General features: G+C 46.4%; 1 protein-coding gene across 1 annotated transcript; it reads right to left on the bottom strand.

Annotated features, from left to right (window-relative positions):
- Nucleotides 1–1,576: 1,576 nt before the first annotated feature.
- On the bottom strand, nucleotides 1,577–10,792 carry LOC149347136 (uncharacterized). The gene is made up of 2 exons (XM_089541499.1): nucleotides 9,874–10,792; nucleotides 1,577–1,686 (listed from the first exon to the last, which is right to left on the bottom strand). Exons 1-2 carry the CDS (start codon nucleotides 10,790–10,792, stop codon nucleotides 1,577–1,579), a joined length of 1,029 nt encoding a protein of 342 aa, XP_089397625.1.
- Nucleotides 10,793–18,022: the final 7,230 nt, after the last annotated feature.

The raw sequence follows: 18,022 nt of genomic DNA, 5'->3' as shown, positions 1-18,022 counted from the left end.
TCCGATAGAGCTAATGCCTTCCAGGTGCTCGACGTTCCGCAGGGATTCTGTGAAATTTTGTGCCCTGTATGGACGCCCGGCCAGGTCCGCAAGCAGGAAAACTGAGTCGGTCACCAGCTTACCGTTTGGGAGTCAGGGCAGAAAGATATGGTAGTTATTACTGCCGGCAAAAGCCTGAGCAGTACCTCGGCCAGATGCCGACTGAGACTTTTGTGCGGATAACATCAAGGAACGCGACCGCTTCGAACAACGTCTTCTTTCTCTCCCTAGACCGCGATGGAGCTCGGGTTTAGGGCGATAAAACGTTGCCTCGTGTAAGGGCTTCACACTTCACACCGCACCGTACTTTACAAAGCAGGGAACGTCTAGTTAAAGGGGATGACATATTAGGGCCGCAGATAAATACGAGAAACCGAAAATACGCTTCACCTCTCGTAGTGGCCCCGGCATGCCGTGGCCGCCGGAACTACGGGCATTGTGGCATATGCCGCAGCGCTTATAGATGGCTTCTGAGATCCCCGGACATCAAACCGGCTAGGACGTGTACGTCGTGTCAACCCGATAAGAAGGAAGCTACCAGAGGCCATCACCAGCAGGAGATAAAGTGACTCTACCGCTGTTATCATATTCAGTTCTCATTGGGGATTACCAATGAGTTCTGTAAATGTTTGATGATGCAAGAATACATTCAAATAAGAATTCACCAAATTGCGTTGACGCCAATGCAACGCTGTGAGGTTCAGACAATTCCCATCCTGAGAAAACTGCCGCTGGCCTGCAATTGCCGACAAACTTGCGCTATCATATCCTCTGTGCGACCAGAACTCTGCGAGACGACATTAATGTAGTCTATCTAGTGAGGAGGTGGACGTCTAGTGTAGCAACGGTATTTGACGCAATTACATGCGGATAGAGCATAGAGCCGGCAGTATCAACAAAGGTTACTGCAGACATGCAAAGAGGGACAAGGAGGGTGCAAGATGAAGCGCAGACTCTCACCTGATTTATATACCTTTAATCAACATATCGAGGAATATGCAGTTCAAAAATCTTTCCTTTTTTCATAGAAGATTTTTGATGATTACTTACAGAATCATTCCCGTTCTTTGTTATGAGAATCGCTTCTCCAAGCTCACGTGCGGCCTGGTCACGGCTTCTCAATACTTTTGTTCTCGCCGGCAAAGTTAGGCAAGCTTATTGCATGCCTTACCTTTAATCACGAATTACCAGACTGTGACGAGCTACAGCTTTCATATTTTACCTTGACTTTAACAGGATATCACGTATGCTGGATGTGCCGGCCACGTGCAAAAAAAAAAGTCTTGTTCCCATTTGGGTCTGCGCATCGCAGGACTGCGAAACGGGCCGTCGGAACGTGCTGCTACTAGGGTGCCTTGGCAACGTCTTGTGCACACCTACTACACGGAAACCTCAATAATCAGGTCAACATGATGACGAAAGGTGGATTTCCTATTTCGATTCTTGTAGCTGTGGCAGCGAAGCTTCTTCGGGAAGTGAAAGGTAGGCTGTGCCAAGAAGGTGGCCTTTCTAAAGAAATCAGGGCAGTAATGGTACCCTACAATCGTAGAGTTTCTCGGAATTTGAGGAATGTGGCGAATCGCTTCAGCGTGCGGGTAGGGTTGTCCACCGCGTGCAAGTTGGCCTCATTGTGCACTCGGATCACGTCTGAAAGGAAAAGTATGAAAAACTGCGTGAGGTGTCATGCCCTCCTTCCTTCAGATGGCTATCGGACATTGTATGCGATGCACGCATAAACATTAAAAGGTGTACATAGGTGGGGCAGGCAATGTTTGAATGATCATTTAGCAGACCACCCGCTGTATGGCTGTGTGCTTTACGCAAAATCCTGCCTGCAGAATAAGCCGTGACCAAATCGCACGTGTGCTTGCCTAGGTGATTTTTATAAGAGAACGATTGTGCAAGTGCCCCGTCAGTCAACGTATCAAAAAGAAGGCAGGTTTTTGGACTGTGCATAATTCTTGAGGATTTGAAGTTATAAAAGATGCGCCTTGTTTCAAATAAAAATAAGCCACGAGTCTGCACTTGCTTATACCATTATCGCTCGTATTTGTAAGTATGCAGTTTTGTTTACTGACCATCGCTGACCGACTCGCTCCGTAGCGCACTCCCATAGACTACCGGCGGCAGACTGCGCCGTGTGCGAATGCGTCGAAAGTGTCTTATTTCGAAAGGCGGGGAGGAGACTCTTAGCGGTATCAGGCACTTCCCGAAGATCTTACTCAAATTACAGCCACCTCCACGTACCACCCTCATTATCAGCCTAACTACGACTGCAGGACAAAATCCTACCCTATGCCCATCTAATTAATCCTTACATCACACACTCACACAGAATGACGCAGCAAACTGGAAATCAAACTGATTATCTGTGAACATGATTAAGAAGCGTGTGGGATTCGGGAAGTTGATCAGACATGCTAAAGAGATGAGTGACATAGCCTCAAATAACGGAGACAGCAGGGGAGCGCTGTCACAAAATTCGGCGCATTTTTGAAAAAAAAAAAAAAAACGGCGTAGTGGCGACGCGATCTTGCCAGCGCGAGTCGTTAAAAATGGGGGAGAAAGAAACCCCGGAGAGTGCCTAGCCTTTGTATGTGTTGCTGCCCTCTCTACTATCGCTCACCGGCGCGACGCCAAGGGGATTGTGCCAGCGCTGGTCGTCGATTTTTCTGGAATGTCGGAGACGTTTCTCCTCGATTCCGACGGAGATCTCAAAGAATCTAGAAGCCAGTTTAAGTGCCTGACCAATGGGGACGTGCGCCCGGCGCGAGAAGAAGGATATTGCACAGCTGATACTGCGTGTATGTGCGCGCCTGCCTTGGCGCGAAGAGCAAACAGACGCGGCCCTAGCCTAGATATGAAGGGCGTTGACCGCTGCCGGTGACACCGAGCAGCCGCTTAAGCTTCAGTGAAGCGCGCCCGCTCGACTCTCAGGACAACAAAACTCGCCCAGCCACGGTACAAACAGGCGGAAGCGCGCGCCAATCTGCGGCACGGCACAGTCGTGAACATCTAGTCGTCGGACTGTCGCAGTGCCGGTGAAGAAATTGTCTTTCGTTTGTTTGCCTCTCTCTTCTGTTAGTGCGATTTTCGCGCAATTATTCATTTTTATTGTGAACTCTCTCGAGTGTAACTTTGCACGAGTAGTTTGTTTTGTTAATCACTTTCTATTTACTTGTGCGAATGATTGTGAAGCCCTCTGTAGCATCTTTTTGCTGTATAAAGTATGTTTTCTTTGTGACCCTTTGGCTCCGACCCATTGTTTGGCTTGCGATGGCGAAAGCTGGGCACCAAACGACACCAATCCTCTTGTCACTTGGTAGCTGGTCTCTGTTGAGCTTCTCATGCTGAATCGAGGGCACCTCTTTTGTTCATGGGAATCTCAACAGAAAAACACACATCACGTCATAATCAGAAAATCGGTGGTCAATTTTCATCACCATTGCGTCAGAAACTCAACTCTGAAGTCTTCAAATACACTTGATGAGTGTGATGTCTGAAATCATTGACTTTTTATCAGAAACTCATCAAATATTTTTGTAAGGGGCGCGCGGTCAGCCCGAGCTGCCGTTTAAGCTTCAGCTAAGCGAGCCCGCTTGACTCCCGGGGCAACAAGCCTCGCCCAGCCACGGTCCAACGAACCAGCGCGCGCCAGTGTGCGGCACGGCACCGTCGTAAACCTCTGGTCGTCGGATTGGCGCAGTGCCCAGTGAACAATCTGTGTTTCCTTTGTTGGCCTCTCTGTTGTGTTACTGCACTTTATGCGCAATAATTCATTTGTATTGTAATCTCTCTCGAGTGCATCTTTGCACGGGTTGCTTTGTTTTGTTAATCGCTTTGTTTGTGCTTGTACGAGTGATTGTGAAATCCGGTGTATCGTATCTTTGCTGTATAAAGTTTGTTTTCATTGTGAACGTTTGGCTCCGACCGATTATCTGGCTTGCGACCGGGGAAAGCTGGGCACCAAACGACCAAACCTCTTGTCACTTGGAAGCTGGTCTCTGATGAGCTTGCCACGCTGAGTGGAGGGCATCTCCTTTGTGTCCAAAACCGCTACGCCCACGCGCTCTAAGGGTGCCTGGGAACGCACGCTAGAGGTGCGCGAAGTGCTGACAAGCACACACACACACACACGTGTGTGTGAGCTCTCCTGCTGTATTCATTGCTTCATGCTGTACCGGCTTTCCCTTTAGCGTATCTATGAACATCACAAACTGCCAGCAGGCACCGACGTAAAGTGGTCATAGCTTGGTATTCTTCCGTCACGTCGCGTCTTCTCTCCTCTAGGCTAGAATCCTGGCACGCGCTCAGCCTTTTTCATTCGTCTTTCGGCGGCCTTTCGCTTGAAATCTCCTTTAGCCTCTCCTGTTGCTGCATTTCTCGTGCCTGCCGTTCGTTGGAAGCACCCTAACCAGAGAAAAAAAGATGCACAGAAGGCAGTAGCCCAGAAACACACGAGCTTATTCTCTCCTCTCTTCCTGTGTCCGTGCGTTCTTTGGCAAACTAAAATGATTGCGCTTTCGATTGTCCGAGTTTCCCAACTCTGTGCTTTATTTCCTAATATACCGGCCATTTGGCTTCAAGTAGTACAGACAACAAAATGATACGTGTTCACTTTTACTGCTCTCCTTGAAACCTATCGAGATCAAAAATGGCTGTACTATTGACCGTAAACCATTCGATAGTTTTCGGATTTCTAGTCGGATGAGAAATGGCTGCCAGTTTTGCTCAGAAAGCTTCGCATATGTTTTGTGAGATCTTAATTTTGTTTTATTGTGATGCTGATATTATCATTGCAGTTATTTATACGGAGATGTGAGTTTTGTTCTGGTACTTAAACTGCATCCTTTCCTTACCCTTAAAAAGTGACCCTTTGAAAAGGCATTGCATCATTTCTCAAGGCAAGGCTGCCCGACGGTACATATGTGCAGGGTGTTTTTTCGGCCCCATTGGTATAGCGTATTCAAGAACATTGCAGTGCGCATGGCCACATTGGGAGGCTAGAGGCTACTATGTTGCACTCGTTTTATTTTCCTCGCAACGCAAACCGCTATTAGAAGAGCCTAACAATTAATCTAAAAACAATGGCATACATAATACCTACATCGAAGGCCTGTCTGTCTGAAAAATTGGACAGCTTCGTTATAAGCTGCAAACCGTCTAGAAAAAAATTGACATATAGAACCCGCGAGTCAGGGGCAGCCGTCCGACACATCCTAATCAAAATTGTTTCGTTTCTACTGAATCTTAATGAAACTTGTCGGTTGAAATTTGACGGTCTTGGAATTAAACCTCATCAATTTTAGAAGATGAAATGGCCCCATTCTAAACAAAATATATGAAACTCAAAACCAAGCAAAGTGATAAAAACTTTGTGATAAAAAGTGATAAAAAATTTACCAAGCAAAGTGATAAAAACAGCCTAAATAACTATTGTTTGATTTTCGTCCTTCCCATCTGTTGGAAAGCTTTGGAAAAAGGAATGGTCAAGGGAATTGGTTTTTATTAAACCTGCCACATTGTCTGATTTTAAGTATGAAAAAGAAATAATAAGCAAACCTAGAAAAAAGGCTAGCACTAGGAATTTTCGGCGACTTCGGTGAAGGACTTGAACTTTTAATGCTATGATATGCTACTACATAAATTAGAAAGGTATGGTGCTAGCCGTGCTCACCGATTTGTTCGTACATAGTGGAAATTTCCCAGGCACATTTTGACGAAGGAATCTTGTTTCACTCTGGCATTCCGCAGGACATTCTTCTTCGACCATTGCTTTTGAAGATTTACGGTAACAATATAATCAACATAGCATACGGTTTAAATACCAATGGTGCGCCAGCAATCCCTACTGAAACGTTCCATACCACTGGCTTGTATGGAATTGCAAGAATATCTAGCCCTTATGATGCGGAAAAATATATGGGCATCCATACATTTTTTGTATGTAGTCCACGAGGTTTCCATAAGAAATCATGTAACTTCCATAAAATTTTTATGACCTCATACGAATTCTGTAAGTTTCCATACAAGCTCACCATAATGTCCACACCGACTCTGTGGACTCCATTCTGACTCCATTTAGTCCACATGAATATATATAGAATTATGTGACTCGCCTTATTGAAAGTTTCAGTTGGGATGCTGGTCTAATATTAGTGGCCCTTCAGCGAATGACGTATGTAGGTAATACTGTTCTTACATTACTAATAAACGTATAAATCAAAAGGCTTCACAGCAGACAAGGAAATATGTAACACGACTTTCTTTCGGCCAGTTAATCGCTGATTTATTACTAGGACTCCACTCGTCCTCTAATAATGAGATCAAAATTGTTCAAACAAAATTTTCCTTCCTTTTCTTCTTTTTATGACATATGTATGGAGGGAATAAGCGCGTAAGGCATATAAAAAAGCTCATATGGGATGTGGTTCTCTATCAAGATGTCGATATAAATTTTTCTCCCATCTAATACTACCTGCACTATGCAATCCTATAATGACACTTGAATTACATCCATCTGGAAAGGGTAGAAACACCAAGAAGTAATTTCAACAAATGTGAAGTGCTGAAAAACAAAGCAATTCGGCTTTTTTCTGCAGCTGATTACACACAACACACGTTAGAGCTTTTTCTTACATATAAAATTGTATGTTTTCATCGTCTCTGTGACTATCGTTTTCTTTATTGTCTTGAGTTTTCTACGTGTTACGTTTCAGAATTTCTGGCTTCCTATACCAATCTTACGTTTAAACCAGAAACCACAACGCCCAGGCTACGATAAATGCACTCTTCATAGCACTCCATCTATGGTAAGCAAGCGTGATAGTTCTTAATGTTATGGTTACTTAGCACGAGAAAAATGAAATCAGCGTTTATTATCTTTCTCAAAAGCATTTTCTGCTTTAATTACTTACCAGAGATAAGTAGCCTTTCCCCTGTTCAGACCTGGATATTGTTTTGCACAGTTATTTATTACCGCGACTATTTTCCTTGTGTTCATTTTATCAGATTCATTGTAAAGGTATTCATGCAACTTATCCTATGACATTCTGTAGATTTCGTAGATTGTGATCGTGCTGACTCTGTAAACATTTTTCTGCTTTCTTTCAGAGAGGCGCTGCTGGCTAGAGAAAACATGCAGCACCAACGGGCCCGCATCCAACAGGTCCGAAGGGTAGCTGAAGCCAGTGAAGCCTTCGAACAAGGGTTCCACCCATAAGCTCGAACTTCCCTTCTGTTCAATAAAGTTTTTCCTCCTCCTCCTCGCACCCCTCCCCTCAAACAATTTATTTTGTTTGTTGGGCACCAGAAACTTCCCAGCTGCGTAGAAGCAGCTTTTCATTTCAGCTCTATCCTCGCCACGTGTGCATGAAAAGTAAATGAACCCAACTCTTGCTAGCATTTGATGCACACATATGCGCTGCAGTTTGATTTTTTTTTATGTTGGCGGTTCCGGGAAAGATCAGTTCCACCTAAAAGCCAGTGCGTGCTGCAAGCTTTCGTACTAGTCTGAACGCCGCTAAGATTGAACAGCAGTTAGAATTGCAATTTGCTAAGGTACTTTTTATGCCGGGGGAGGGGGGGGGGTATGAAATTAAATGTATGTCAACTTTGACGTGAGGTACGCGAATGCAGGCAAACGGTCCTATCTAAAACCATATGTGTAAACCTGTGTAACCTAGGTAAGGCACGTACGCACGTTCAAGGCATGGTGCCACCAGCTTTGCCTACATGGCGACTGGAACTGTGCCTGGTTTTTGAAGTACTCTAGACGCTTAATACAGGTTTTGGTATTTAGACCAACCACAAAAATATGCAGCGTCAGTCATGCGAACTGGTTGAGTTAAATTTCCGTATATTTTTAAATTGCCAATGACACTGAATCGTCAACGTTTAAAGAGCGAAAATTAACAGTTGCAAGTGTATTAGGAAAACTTCTATATTACGAGCACGGCTAGATTCTTGCATTACTGCTAAAACTTTTGTTAAGCGACTTTACTGTAACCTTCGAAAACGGGCCGGCCTAACACTAGCTTGAGAGCTTCATCGAGAAATGCATTGGTTAATGGATGCTACAGGGGAAGAGAAAAACAGAAAATGTGGGGCCTTGAGATCTCATGGAATCAAAATAAAAAAGCCGGCCCAATGTGCCTGAACTACAAAGGTTTGTTGACTTTAGTCGCTAGAACCAGTCAGAAAGGGCGCAGGTCCTCACTTCTGGGTGCAAGTGACCGGGGAGTATCCGTTGGCCACTCGTAGTTCTTGGAATAAGGTGGCACTTAGCAAATGATGCAACAGGCGACAGACAGGAGAACACAGGATGGAGTTCTAAGTGATTATGCGAACATTTCGGCGATCATTGATATTATTACGGGGGCGTCATCAATTCTCGGAAGGGGATAGACGTCTTTCTTCGTTACTTGATTAAGATGACGATAGTCGACACGGAAGCGCCAGCTGCCATCTTTCTTTTTGACCAACACTACAGGGGATGCCCAAGGGCTGCTAGAAGGCTCGATAATGTTGTTCGCCAGCATCTTGTCCACCTCGCTTTGGATGACATGGCGCTCAGGAAGAGAGACACGATAGGGCCTTCTGTGTATAGGGCTGGCATCGCCCGTATTGATGCGATGGGTCACGACAGAAGTTTGGCCAAGAGGACGATTCCCGAAATCGAAGACATCACTATAGGAAGCTAAAAGGGCGCAGAGGGCGTTGGCGTGGTCAGGTGGCAAATCCGCCGCGATCATCGCAAAAGTAGGGTCCGGGCGTGAAGCGGCCGAGCGGGAAAGGGCATGCATCTGCGTTAGGCTCAGCTGTTAGAGCAGAAATTGTACATTCGGCCAATTGAACCAGTTCAGCGAGTGCGATGCCACAGGGTAAAACTTGGGGGAGAGACTGAAGTTCAGAATCGGAAGGTAGGTGCGGTTGCCGGTGACGGTCAGGACTGTGTGTGGAAGGATGACGTTACGCTGGAGGACAACGTCTTTGATTGGGTACGTGACGTAGACACCATCAGGAACGGCGGGAAACGGGGACATAGGGACATAGACTGCAGCGTCACGCGGCAAGCGAGTAAATTCAGCGGCACGTAAGCGAGGCGGCTTGGTATCGGCGCTTTCGGAGCAGAGCGGCAAGTCCAAACGAAGAAGGCCAGTGGCGCAATCCATTAGAGCCGCGTGCGTCGTTAAAAAGTCGATGCCGAGGATCACATCGTGGGGGCAATGGTCGAGGACAGTGAACGCGACAGGAGTTGTACGGCCAGCAATGGAAACACGCGCAGTGCACAGTCCAACAACGGCAGCAGCACTTCCGTCGGCGACGCGAAAGGCTGAGGAAACGGCAGGTGTCACAACCTTCTTCAGACGACGGCGAAACGAGGAGCTCAGAACAGAAATTTGGGCGCCAGTGTCAATAAGAGCGGTAACTGGTGCACCGTCCACGCAGATATCGAGAAGGTTGCGGCGAGGATCGAGGGCCAGGAGAGGATTTTCGGGCCGGGTCATCAATGCAGCATCACCTCCGGGAGCTGCATTGGTTAGTTTTCCGAAAGAGAGCCAGGTAAGGGTGGAGTGGACGGGCGTCGAAATTGCGGCGAACGAGAGCGGCGGATCTGAGGGGAAGGCGAGCGGCTGGACCTTCGCGGGGCCGAAGTGTCGAAAGCGTGCGGAGACTCAGCACGAGAAGACGTCTGGCGTGGTTCGAAGCCGGCACGGCGATCATAATTGGAACTAGGTCCGTAGTCTGCACGACGATCGAAAGTGGAACGGTGGTGAGGTGGTGAAAACCAACGGCTTCGGTAGTGACGGGAAATGTGTCCGACACGCGAACAGGTGAAGCAGATTGGGCGGTCGTCCGGGGTGCGCCAATTCGCAGGATTCCGGTAGCAGTAACGTGGTAGTACGGTCGGAGTCGGTGAAGCAGCAGCAACCAGTGGAGCGGTGTTTGGCAAACAGGGCGACGCAGACGGCAGGCCAGAATTGAGGCCCACGTTCGCAAACTCCTGGCGAACGACGGCCTGGATCAGCGCAATCGTAGAGTCGGCCGCTTGAGGGGCGAAGGTGACGGGAGTCATAGCTTCCAGTTCTCTGCGGACGATTCTAGTTAAATTGGCAGGATGGGACGGTTGTCGTAGTGTTGGCAGGTCTTCGCAGGAGGATGTCGCCGCGGTGTTCGGAAGGCGATCAAAACGAGAAGCAATACGGCGATGTTTTGCCTGCTCGAATTGCCGGCATACCTGGAGGACGGAGTCAACCGTTGCAAAATCTTTACAAAGAAGAAGGTTGAATGCATCATCAGCAATCCCCTTCAGGATGTGGCCCACCTTGTCGGTCTCTGGCATGGCGCTGTCTACGTTTCGGCACAGAGCGAGGACGTCCTGGATGTAGGAGAGGTATGACTCCGTAGATGACTGTGCTCGAGAAGCAAGGTCTTTTTTAGCACCCAGCTTGCGTCCAATTGGTTTCCCAAATAAGTCTCTGAGCTTTTCTTTGCAGTTGTCCCAAGAGGTGAGGTCTTCCTCATGCGTCTCAAACCAGACGCGCGCCGTGCCCGCCAGGTAGAAAATAACGTTAGCAAGCATGAGCGTGGCGTCCCAGCGGTTGTGCTTGCTGACTCGCTCATACATGGCGAGCCAATCCTCGACATCGACGTCATCGGTGCCACAAAAGGTGCCTGGGTCGCGAGGCTGCGCCACGACAACGGTCGGCGCTGGTGGTGATGCTGCGGCCGGAGGTGGGTTGGACGGCATAGTGATAGCTCGAAGCTGACGACCGCTGCGGAGGTCCAGGGCAGGGTCCCGGTGTGATACCCAGCACCTCCACCAAATATTATGGGGGGGATAGCCCAGCGGCAGACGGTACAGGCCACAGTCAGAAGGCACACCGAGCTAAATCATTCCAGCACAAACTGCCACGTCCTCGTCGTAGTTCACTGCCGAACGTCCCAAAACAACGTCGTCTTCTCCTAGCAACTATGCACCGTAACAATATGCTCAGTGTTCTTCGCTGGATTCACAGCACTTATTGATATTCGTGTAAGGTGCGAGGTCCTTTTCTGCAATAGTCCAATGTAACGTCGTCTTAATGAAGGTGCTTGCCAGGAAATTAATTCTTGCGCAATTTCTCCTTGCGTGGTGGAAAAAGCTTATAAATATCCAAAAATTTCACCCAGCCCTGGCTGTTCGTGGTTGTGTTCGTGCGCAGAACACAACCCAGCCGTTTAGAGTACACGACTTGTGTGGTTCCGGCATAAGCTCGAGTGGCACATCGGGACTCGAACCATACTTGTGCACTTTTTCTGTTCTGCATTCGTTCGCAGGCGCGCATGAGCTTGATGCGTCATTCAGCGAAAGACCTGCGGATCTCTGCCGTCCTTACTGTCTTGTGCCTAAAAAGTGCTCGTTAATGTCTTGACATTCTTCGAAGCGCTAAAACAACAAGAATGCAGAGGGAACAGACAGGGACGAGCGCTACTTCCTACTCAGTCCCTGTCTGTTCCCTCTGCGTCCTTGTGGTTTTAGCGCTTCGAAAAATGTCAATAGCCCGATCCGCTACCCTTGTGAATGTCGTATATGTCCTTTCTCTCTGTGCCTTGTTCATATTTTGCGCCAACTTCTTTCGAAAAATGCATCACCAACTAGCCCGGCAGCTTGCTCTCCTGAACTAAAAAGTGAGCTCTTTATCTTCCGTGCCCGTCAGATTTATCTTGATTGTGTGGGTATGTTACAAAACAACCTCCCCCATTCATCACCGGTCTTCAGATTGCATGTTTGTGAAGCACTATCACGCGGGGTCCGGAACATAACTGCGCTTTCGCTGCAGTGTGTTCGTCCGCAGGGACTGAGCACGTCGGCTTGATAAGTTACTCAGTGCACGTTGTGTGCATCTCTGTCATCCGTACTGTGCTGTCCCTAGAAGAACTCTCTCTCAGTGCCCTTGTCGAGTTCATCGTGGCTTTGTGGGCGAATCGCAAAATTGCCACACAGGTTCATCTGCGGTCTTCAGTTTGTGAATTTGGAAGGCACCGTCACGCGGTGTGTTTACTGCTATGGCCGATTGCTTGGCTTAGTGCGGACGACATCGGTACCTGCGTGGCCACTCCATTGTGTAGAGGTAAACACCTGCTATGCGTGCTCGACGAGCTTGTGCGGCCGTACGATTTCAGTGCCGCTAGTGACGACTGTTCCTGACGCGTGCTTCCTCTCTGCAGCACCGCATCGAAAGTCTCACCCCATCACGCCAGCCACAAGCTGCTGAAGCGCCGGCAGAACATATTTTCAGTGGTGGTGTTATTTTTGTGTGACATGAATTGATTGGTTTTTATTAGCAAGATAGCAATGTCGTCAGCTGAAACACGAGGGGACAAAAAGCCCTATACACCATTTTTGCATGGCGACGACCTTCATCGCTATGAAGCCAAGGTAACAAGATGGGGCTATGGTCAATTTCAGTTAAATCCAGCATATTGCTCTAAGGAAACACGTGGATTACATGATGTTGATATCGCCGACATGTATGAATTCCTCGTACTGAGGTCAAGATTGATTATCGGGAAGGAAATCAAGAACACAAAGTCCCTTGACGCTTAGAACTTCCTTCCTAGTGGCTGGGTGAAGGAACCTTACATATAAAACATTGGAACCTTACATATAGAACATTGAAAACGATATAGCAATTACTTTTGGAGAGGTTGATCAATCTCAGACTTTAGCTGCAGTGCCACTAGCAGCCTGGCTGCTGAAGAAATATGAGGGAAATGTTATTTGATCAGATTGCACCTCTATGGCAGGCCTTGGCGAAGCTTATTCACAGGTCGCAGCTTTTCATTTCTCCCTGGAAATTGGCCCACAGAGGAGAGGTCAAGATCCTGCACTGATGGCAGCAACAAATGGCTATCACCAAATGAACGACCGGTCTCACCAGAACCAATTTGCATTATGAACTTTGCATCATCTGAAATGAGGGCCGTCAGCTGACTCTAGAAACACCAAGCCCTCAGCTACAGCCAAGAAAGAAGGCACCTGCTCCAACAAAACAAGAGCTAGCTACACTCTTTGACACCATAATTTCTAGCGGTGGTCGCTCTGCTGTTGCTGCCATTGACCCAAAGTACAGTGATTTGTGTGTTTCAGAGACAGCACAATGTATTGCATCGCGTCTCCTTGACTTGAACAGCCAAGGTGCCTCGTATATTGATATTGAATCACTGACACAAAAACAATTGTCGATGATTACGTTATTTCTAATGCGAAATTTGAACGCAGCTTATCAGCTGTTTCAGCTTTTCGATAGATTGAGGAAAAGAGTGCGAGCAAGACATGTATGTACAACCTGACACAGCTTTTTGTTTTTCATACATATTCCTTCTTCAAGAAACACTCCAATAAGAGTAAAGTTACATTCGAAAGAGATCGCAATACAAAAGAATTATTGCACTTAAAGTGCACTACCACAAGAGAGAGAGGCAAACAAACAAAACACAATTTGTTCGCTGAAGCTTAAGCAGCGGCTCGGGCGGTCAACGCCCTATTTATATAGGCTGGCTTCACGTCTGTCTGTTCTTTGCGCCAAGGCAGGCGTGCACATACGCACAGTGTCGGCTGTACAGTCTCCTTCTCGTGCTGGGCGGTACGACCTCATTGGTTAAACGCCGGGAGTGGATTTGAGGAGCATCTTTAACTTTCTGTCGCGGCGCCGCCGCGGTGGTGCGAGTGAAGAGGTGGAGGCCATCTCTTAGCGCACGCAAGGCTAAGCCCTCTCCGTCAACATCGCGTAGAAACGACTCGGGCAGTCTAGAATAATCGACGGCAATCCCGCCCGCGCCGCATCGGCGAGCTGTGGGAGAGGGGGCAGCCACACACACAAGGCTAGTCGTTATAAAGGGGTTCCTTCTCCCCTGTTTTACGACGCGCGCCAGCGAGAGTCGCGCGTGCGGCGCTGTTCTTTTTGTTTGTTGCTAAGGAATGGAGGAGGTTGCGCTCTTACCCTCTCCTGGTTACAAGGGACAGCGGCGACGACTACGCCGCGAAACGCAGAAACGGGCGCCCAAAGCCCGACCCACATGGAGCGATTTTCTCGCGAAAAACCTGCGAACGGCCCCCGGCGGCGGCCGCTTGGCCGCCGGCGGCCGCTCGCCGCCGACCAAGCCGTGCTAGGTATAGATCTTTTCGCTGTTTGTAAACAAGCGCGCCTGGCGCTCATTGGCTGCTCCCGCGCAACTTCCGGCGAAGAACTTCCGGCTATGCTTCTCGCAGCGTTTCACTGTTTCACGCAGTGCGATACCGGCGTGTTTGCGTTTGTTACGTTCGCATTAACAAAACAAAAAAATGTCCAGCAGCCGAGGCGCAAGGCCGATACCGGGCGAAGCTCTCGCTTCGAGGCAAGGAGCTGCCCGATCCGCTTGACGACGACGTTCTGCGATTCGTCTTCACGTCAGGCCCAAGGAATCTGCCCCCTGTGACAGCAGGGGATGTTTACTTGTACCTGGTCGAGGGAGTATGCTTTTATACAAGGGAACAGTTTAAATCTTACAAGATTGGAGACGCGTACAACATGTTCATCAGCGGCAAGGTGAAGCAGCTGAAGTCCTTCAAAGCAGGAAAGCGCGGCGACGGGATCGTTCTGATTGCGGCGACTGTGCCAGCCAGCCAAGCACTATCCAAGCAGTACCAAACATGGTGCGTCGTGAAGGACGACGGATCTGTCGAAAGTGCTCATTGCACTTGCATGGTGGGGTAAGTAGGCGATTCAAAATGCGAAGCGCCATGCGCTAGGTCTCTCCTGTTAATTCTGTGTGTGCGTGTGTGTGTAATCCGATCAGAAACAGAGAACCGAGGCTGAATTTCACATTTCCAAAGATTTCCGTAAAGGCTCAACGTCGTTTAAGGCGTTCATGGCACCTCTGGTGACGCGCGGCCCTGTCTGAATTCTTCTCACCGTACCTCAAGTGTTCGCTTGGCACCCAGTCCGGGTTACGCTCGTCAAAAAGTTCATCGCCTCTTGGATGAAACTGCGCTACCAGAGTAAAAATGGGCGTGGTGAGCATACGTAAATGCAACGTGGCACTGGCACTGAAACATTGGTGTGAAGCTTAGGCGTGACTGTCGAACAAGGCAACACAAAATCGCTACAAAAAAGCATACTTAAACGCTATATGTGCATGAAGTGTCATCCTCATCTCAAGTAAAATGCCTTGAGCACACTTCAATCAACTTTATTTAGCATTTTTGTCCTGAAACAGAAAAGAAATGCTAGGGTAGGAGCAAAAAGCCACAAACTCAGTAGCTTGACGAGGCTCCCACCCCTAACTGACAAGGCCAACAGACTGTCACGTTATTACATATATATATACATACACACATACACACACACACACACACACACACACACACACACACACACACACACACACACACACACATATATATATATATATATATATATATATATATATATATATATATATATATATATATATATGTAGGACTTACAACCAGCGAGAAAGAAAGTATGCAATGGAATGTGCAGTAAGACAGGTGCTATATCTGAAATAGTTTTGATGTGAGAAATGAACATGTATCTGTGTTAACTCGTCGCAGACTATTTATACATAATAAGATTACAATTCAACGCACAGAAAATGAAAGAAACATATCTAGCAGGAAAACAAACAAAAAAAAAATCGCGTCACCAGCTCCAAAGGGTCAAATATAATCGGGTGTACACAAGTTCACATAATAGAAGCAGGAAAATAAACGATGATAGAAAGACACAATACATCCGCAGTACAAAAGAAGTTTGTGTCGGAAAAACATAATTAAACTCATATGTCTTCAAGAATAAGGTATTTCTGCCACTTGTATTTGCTAAGGTTATGTATATCTATATTTTTATTTTGTAGGAAATTCAAATATGTAGGCATGTGGTACTGCAGCATGTGCCGACCCTGATTAGTGCGGGAAGAAGGTATAGACCAGTGTTCTCTGTTTCTGAATATGTAGGGCACTTCTAAAGGTCGATGTAAATTACATAAGTTGAGGAAAGCTTCGTTGTTAGTTTGAATACTGTGTTTGTACTTCATAACGAGGTTAAGTTTAAGTATGTGGTGTATGGGGAGTACATTAAACGAAGCAAAAAGTTCTCTTGTATGGGCGTCATATGAGGCATTTGCTACATGACGAATTGCTTTCTTTTGTAATAGCATCAATTTGGTAAGGTTGGTTGAGTTGTGTCCGTCCATACAAGACTGCAGTAGTTAATATGGGGAGCGAAAATTGAATTATAAAGGATTAACTTAATTTTAGTCGGAAGCATCGTTCTAAACTTACACAGTACGCCACAAGCTCTTGCCAGGTTTCCCGCCACGCGTTCCACGTGGGCATTCCAGTTTAGATGTTGATTGAACGTCACACCTAATGTTTTTATTTCTTTAACGACTTTTATTTGTTCGGAACCGAGTTTTATGTCGATATCCCGACTGATAACCTTCTGTACAGGAGTAAATAATATGGCTCTTGTTTTAGCAGCGTTAATTTGTAAACTATTTATTTCAGTCCATTGAGAGAATTTTTTAAGTGTAACATTTGCGAAATCAGTGAGTTCTTCAATACTGGCTGACTGGAAAAAAATGCTTGTGTCGTCTGCATAAATGATGTAAGATGCAAGTGTGCTGGTGTTTACTATATCATTTATGTAAATATTAAATAAAACCGGTCCGAGTATACTGCCTTGCGGCACACCGAAGTGACATTTAATAGGGAAGAGTGAGCTTTGTTAATCACGACGCATTGTTTACGGTGGTTTAAATATGACTTGAGAAGGTTACCAGAAACTCCTCGAAATCCATAATGCTCTTTGTAGACAAAATTTTGTGGTCAATTCTGTCGAATGCTTTCGAGAAATCGATCAGAATACCTAGGGTCATTTTGTTATTTTCAAACCCTCTAAGTATTAATTCCTTCTGCGTCAACAAAGCTAATTCAGTGGACATACCTCGACGGAACCCGAATTGCTGTGGAGATAAAAGCTTGTGCTTATCACAGAAACTGGTGATTCGCTTGCATATTATTTTTTCTAGACCTTTGGAAAAAACGGGTAACACTGAGATCGGTCGATAATTTGAGAAGTTATTTTGATCGCCTGATTTATATATCACTCCTACTCTTGCACACTGCATAATATCTGGAAAGGTACCAGTATGTAAACACGTATTGTAAATGTGACAAAGAGCTGGAGTCAGCAGGTCTAAGACGTATTTAACGGGTTTAATTTCAAGATCATCAATGTCCCGGGCTTTACTATTCTTTAAGGACATAAAGGTAGAGTAAATTTCTTCATCAGTAGTCGGTTCAAAAAAGGCAGATTTAGGATTGGGTGCACCTAAATATTTTTTTAATTTCAGCGCTGTCTTGTATAAGTGTTCCCGAGGAAAGATTTGTAAAGTATTTGTTAAACTCGTCCGCTAGGTCCTTCCCTTCTAGTGTTTTAGCATTTACTGTTAGTTGAAGTACTTGATTGTTACGTGTGCCAGTATTCAATAGTTTGTTAAGTTCGCGCCATAGAACATCAGTCTGACTAGTTGAATTGTTTAATAAGTTTTCAAAATACGCATCTTTTGTTTTACGCAAAGTGGTTGTGACAGAATTTCTGTATTTTTTGAAAGCTGAGAGGTCATCTAAGCTCCTTGTCTTCACGAACTTTGCGTATAGTTGTTCCTTTCTCTTAATCATTTTAAAGCACTCATCTGTCATCCAAGGCTTGCGTAACTTTTTAGATTTGTTTACAGTTTTCAGCCTAAAACATGTGTGATAGCATGACTTAAATAATGAGAGAAATATTTCATATGCTTGCTGAGCAGTTTTGCACGCAAAAACCGGACTCCAGTTTAAGATGCTTATTTCATTCCTAAACACCTCTAGGGTCCTGGAACTTATATCTCTGACAGTGTACGAATCGGAGTGGCTAATCTTTCTCTTAAGAAA

This window comes from Amblyomma mixtum, chromosome 4, assembly GCF_055824585.1.
Source record: "Amblyomma mixtum isolate Tamu chromosome 4, ASM5582458v1, whole genome shotgun sequence".
Taxonomy (NCBI): Eukaryota; Metazoa; Arthropoda; class Arachnida; order Ixodida; family Ixodidae; genus Amblyomma; species Amblyomma mixtum.
The sequence above is the reverse complement of the archived record's forward strand: the minus strand, read 5'-3'. Positions and strand labels throughout refer to the sequence as shown.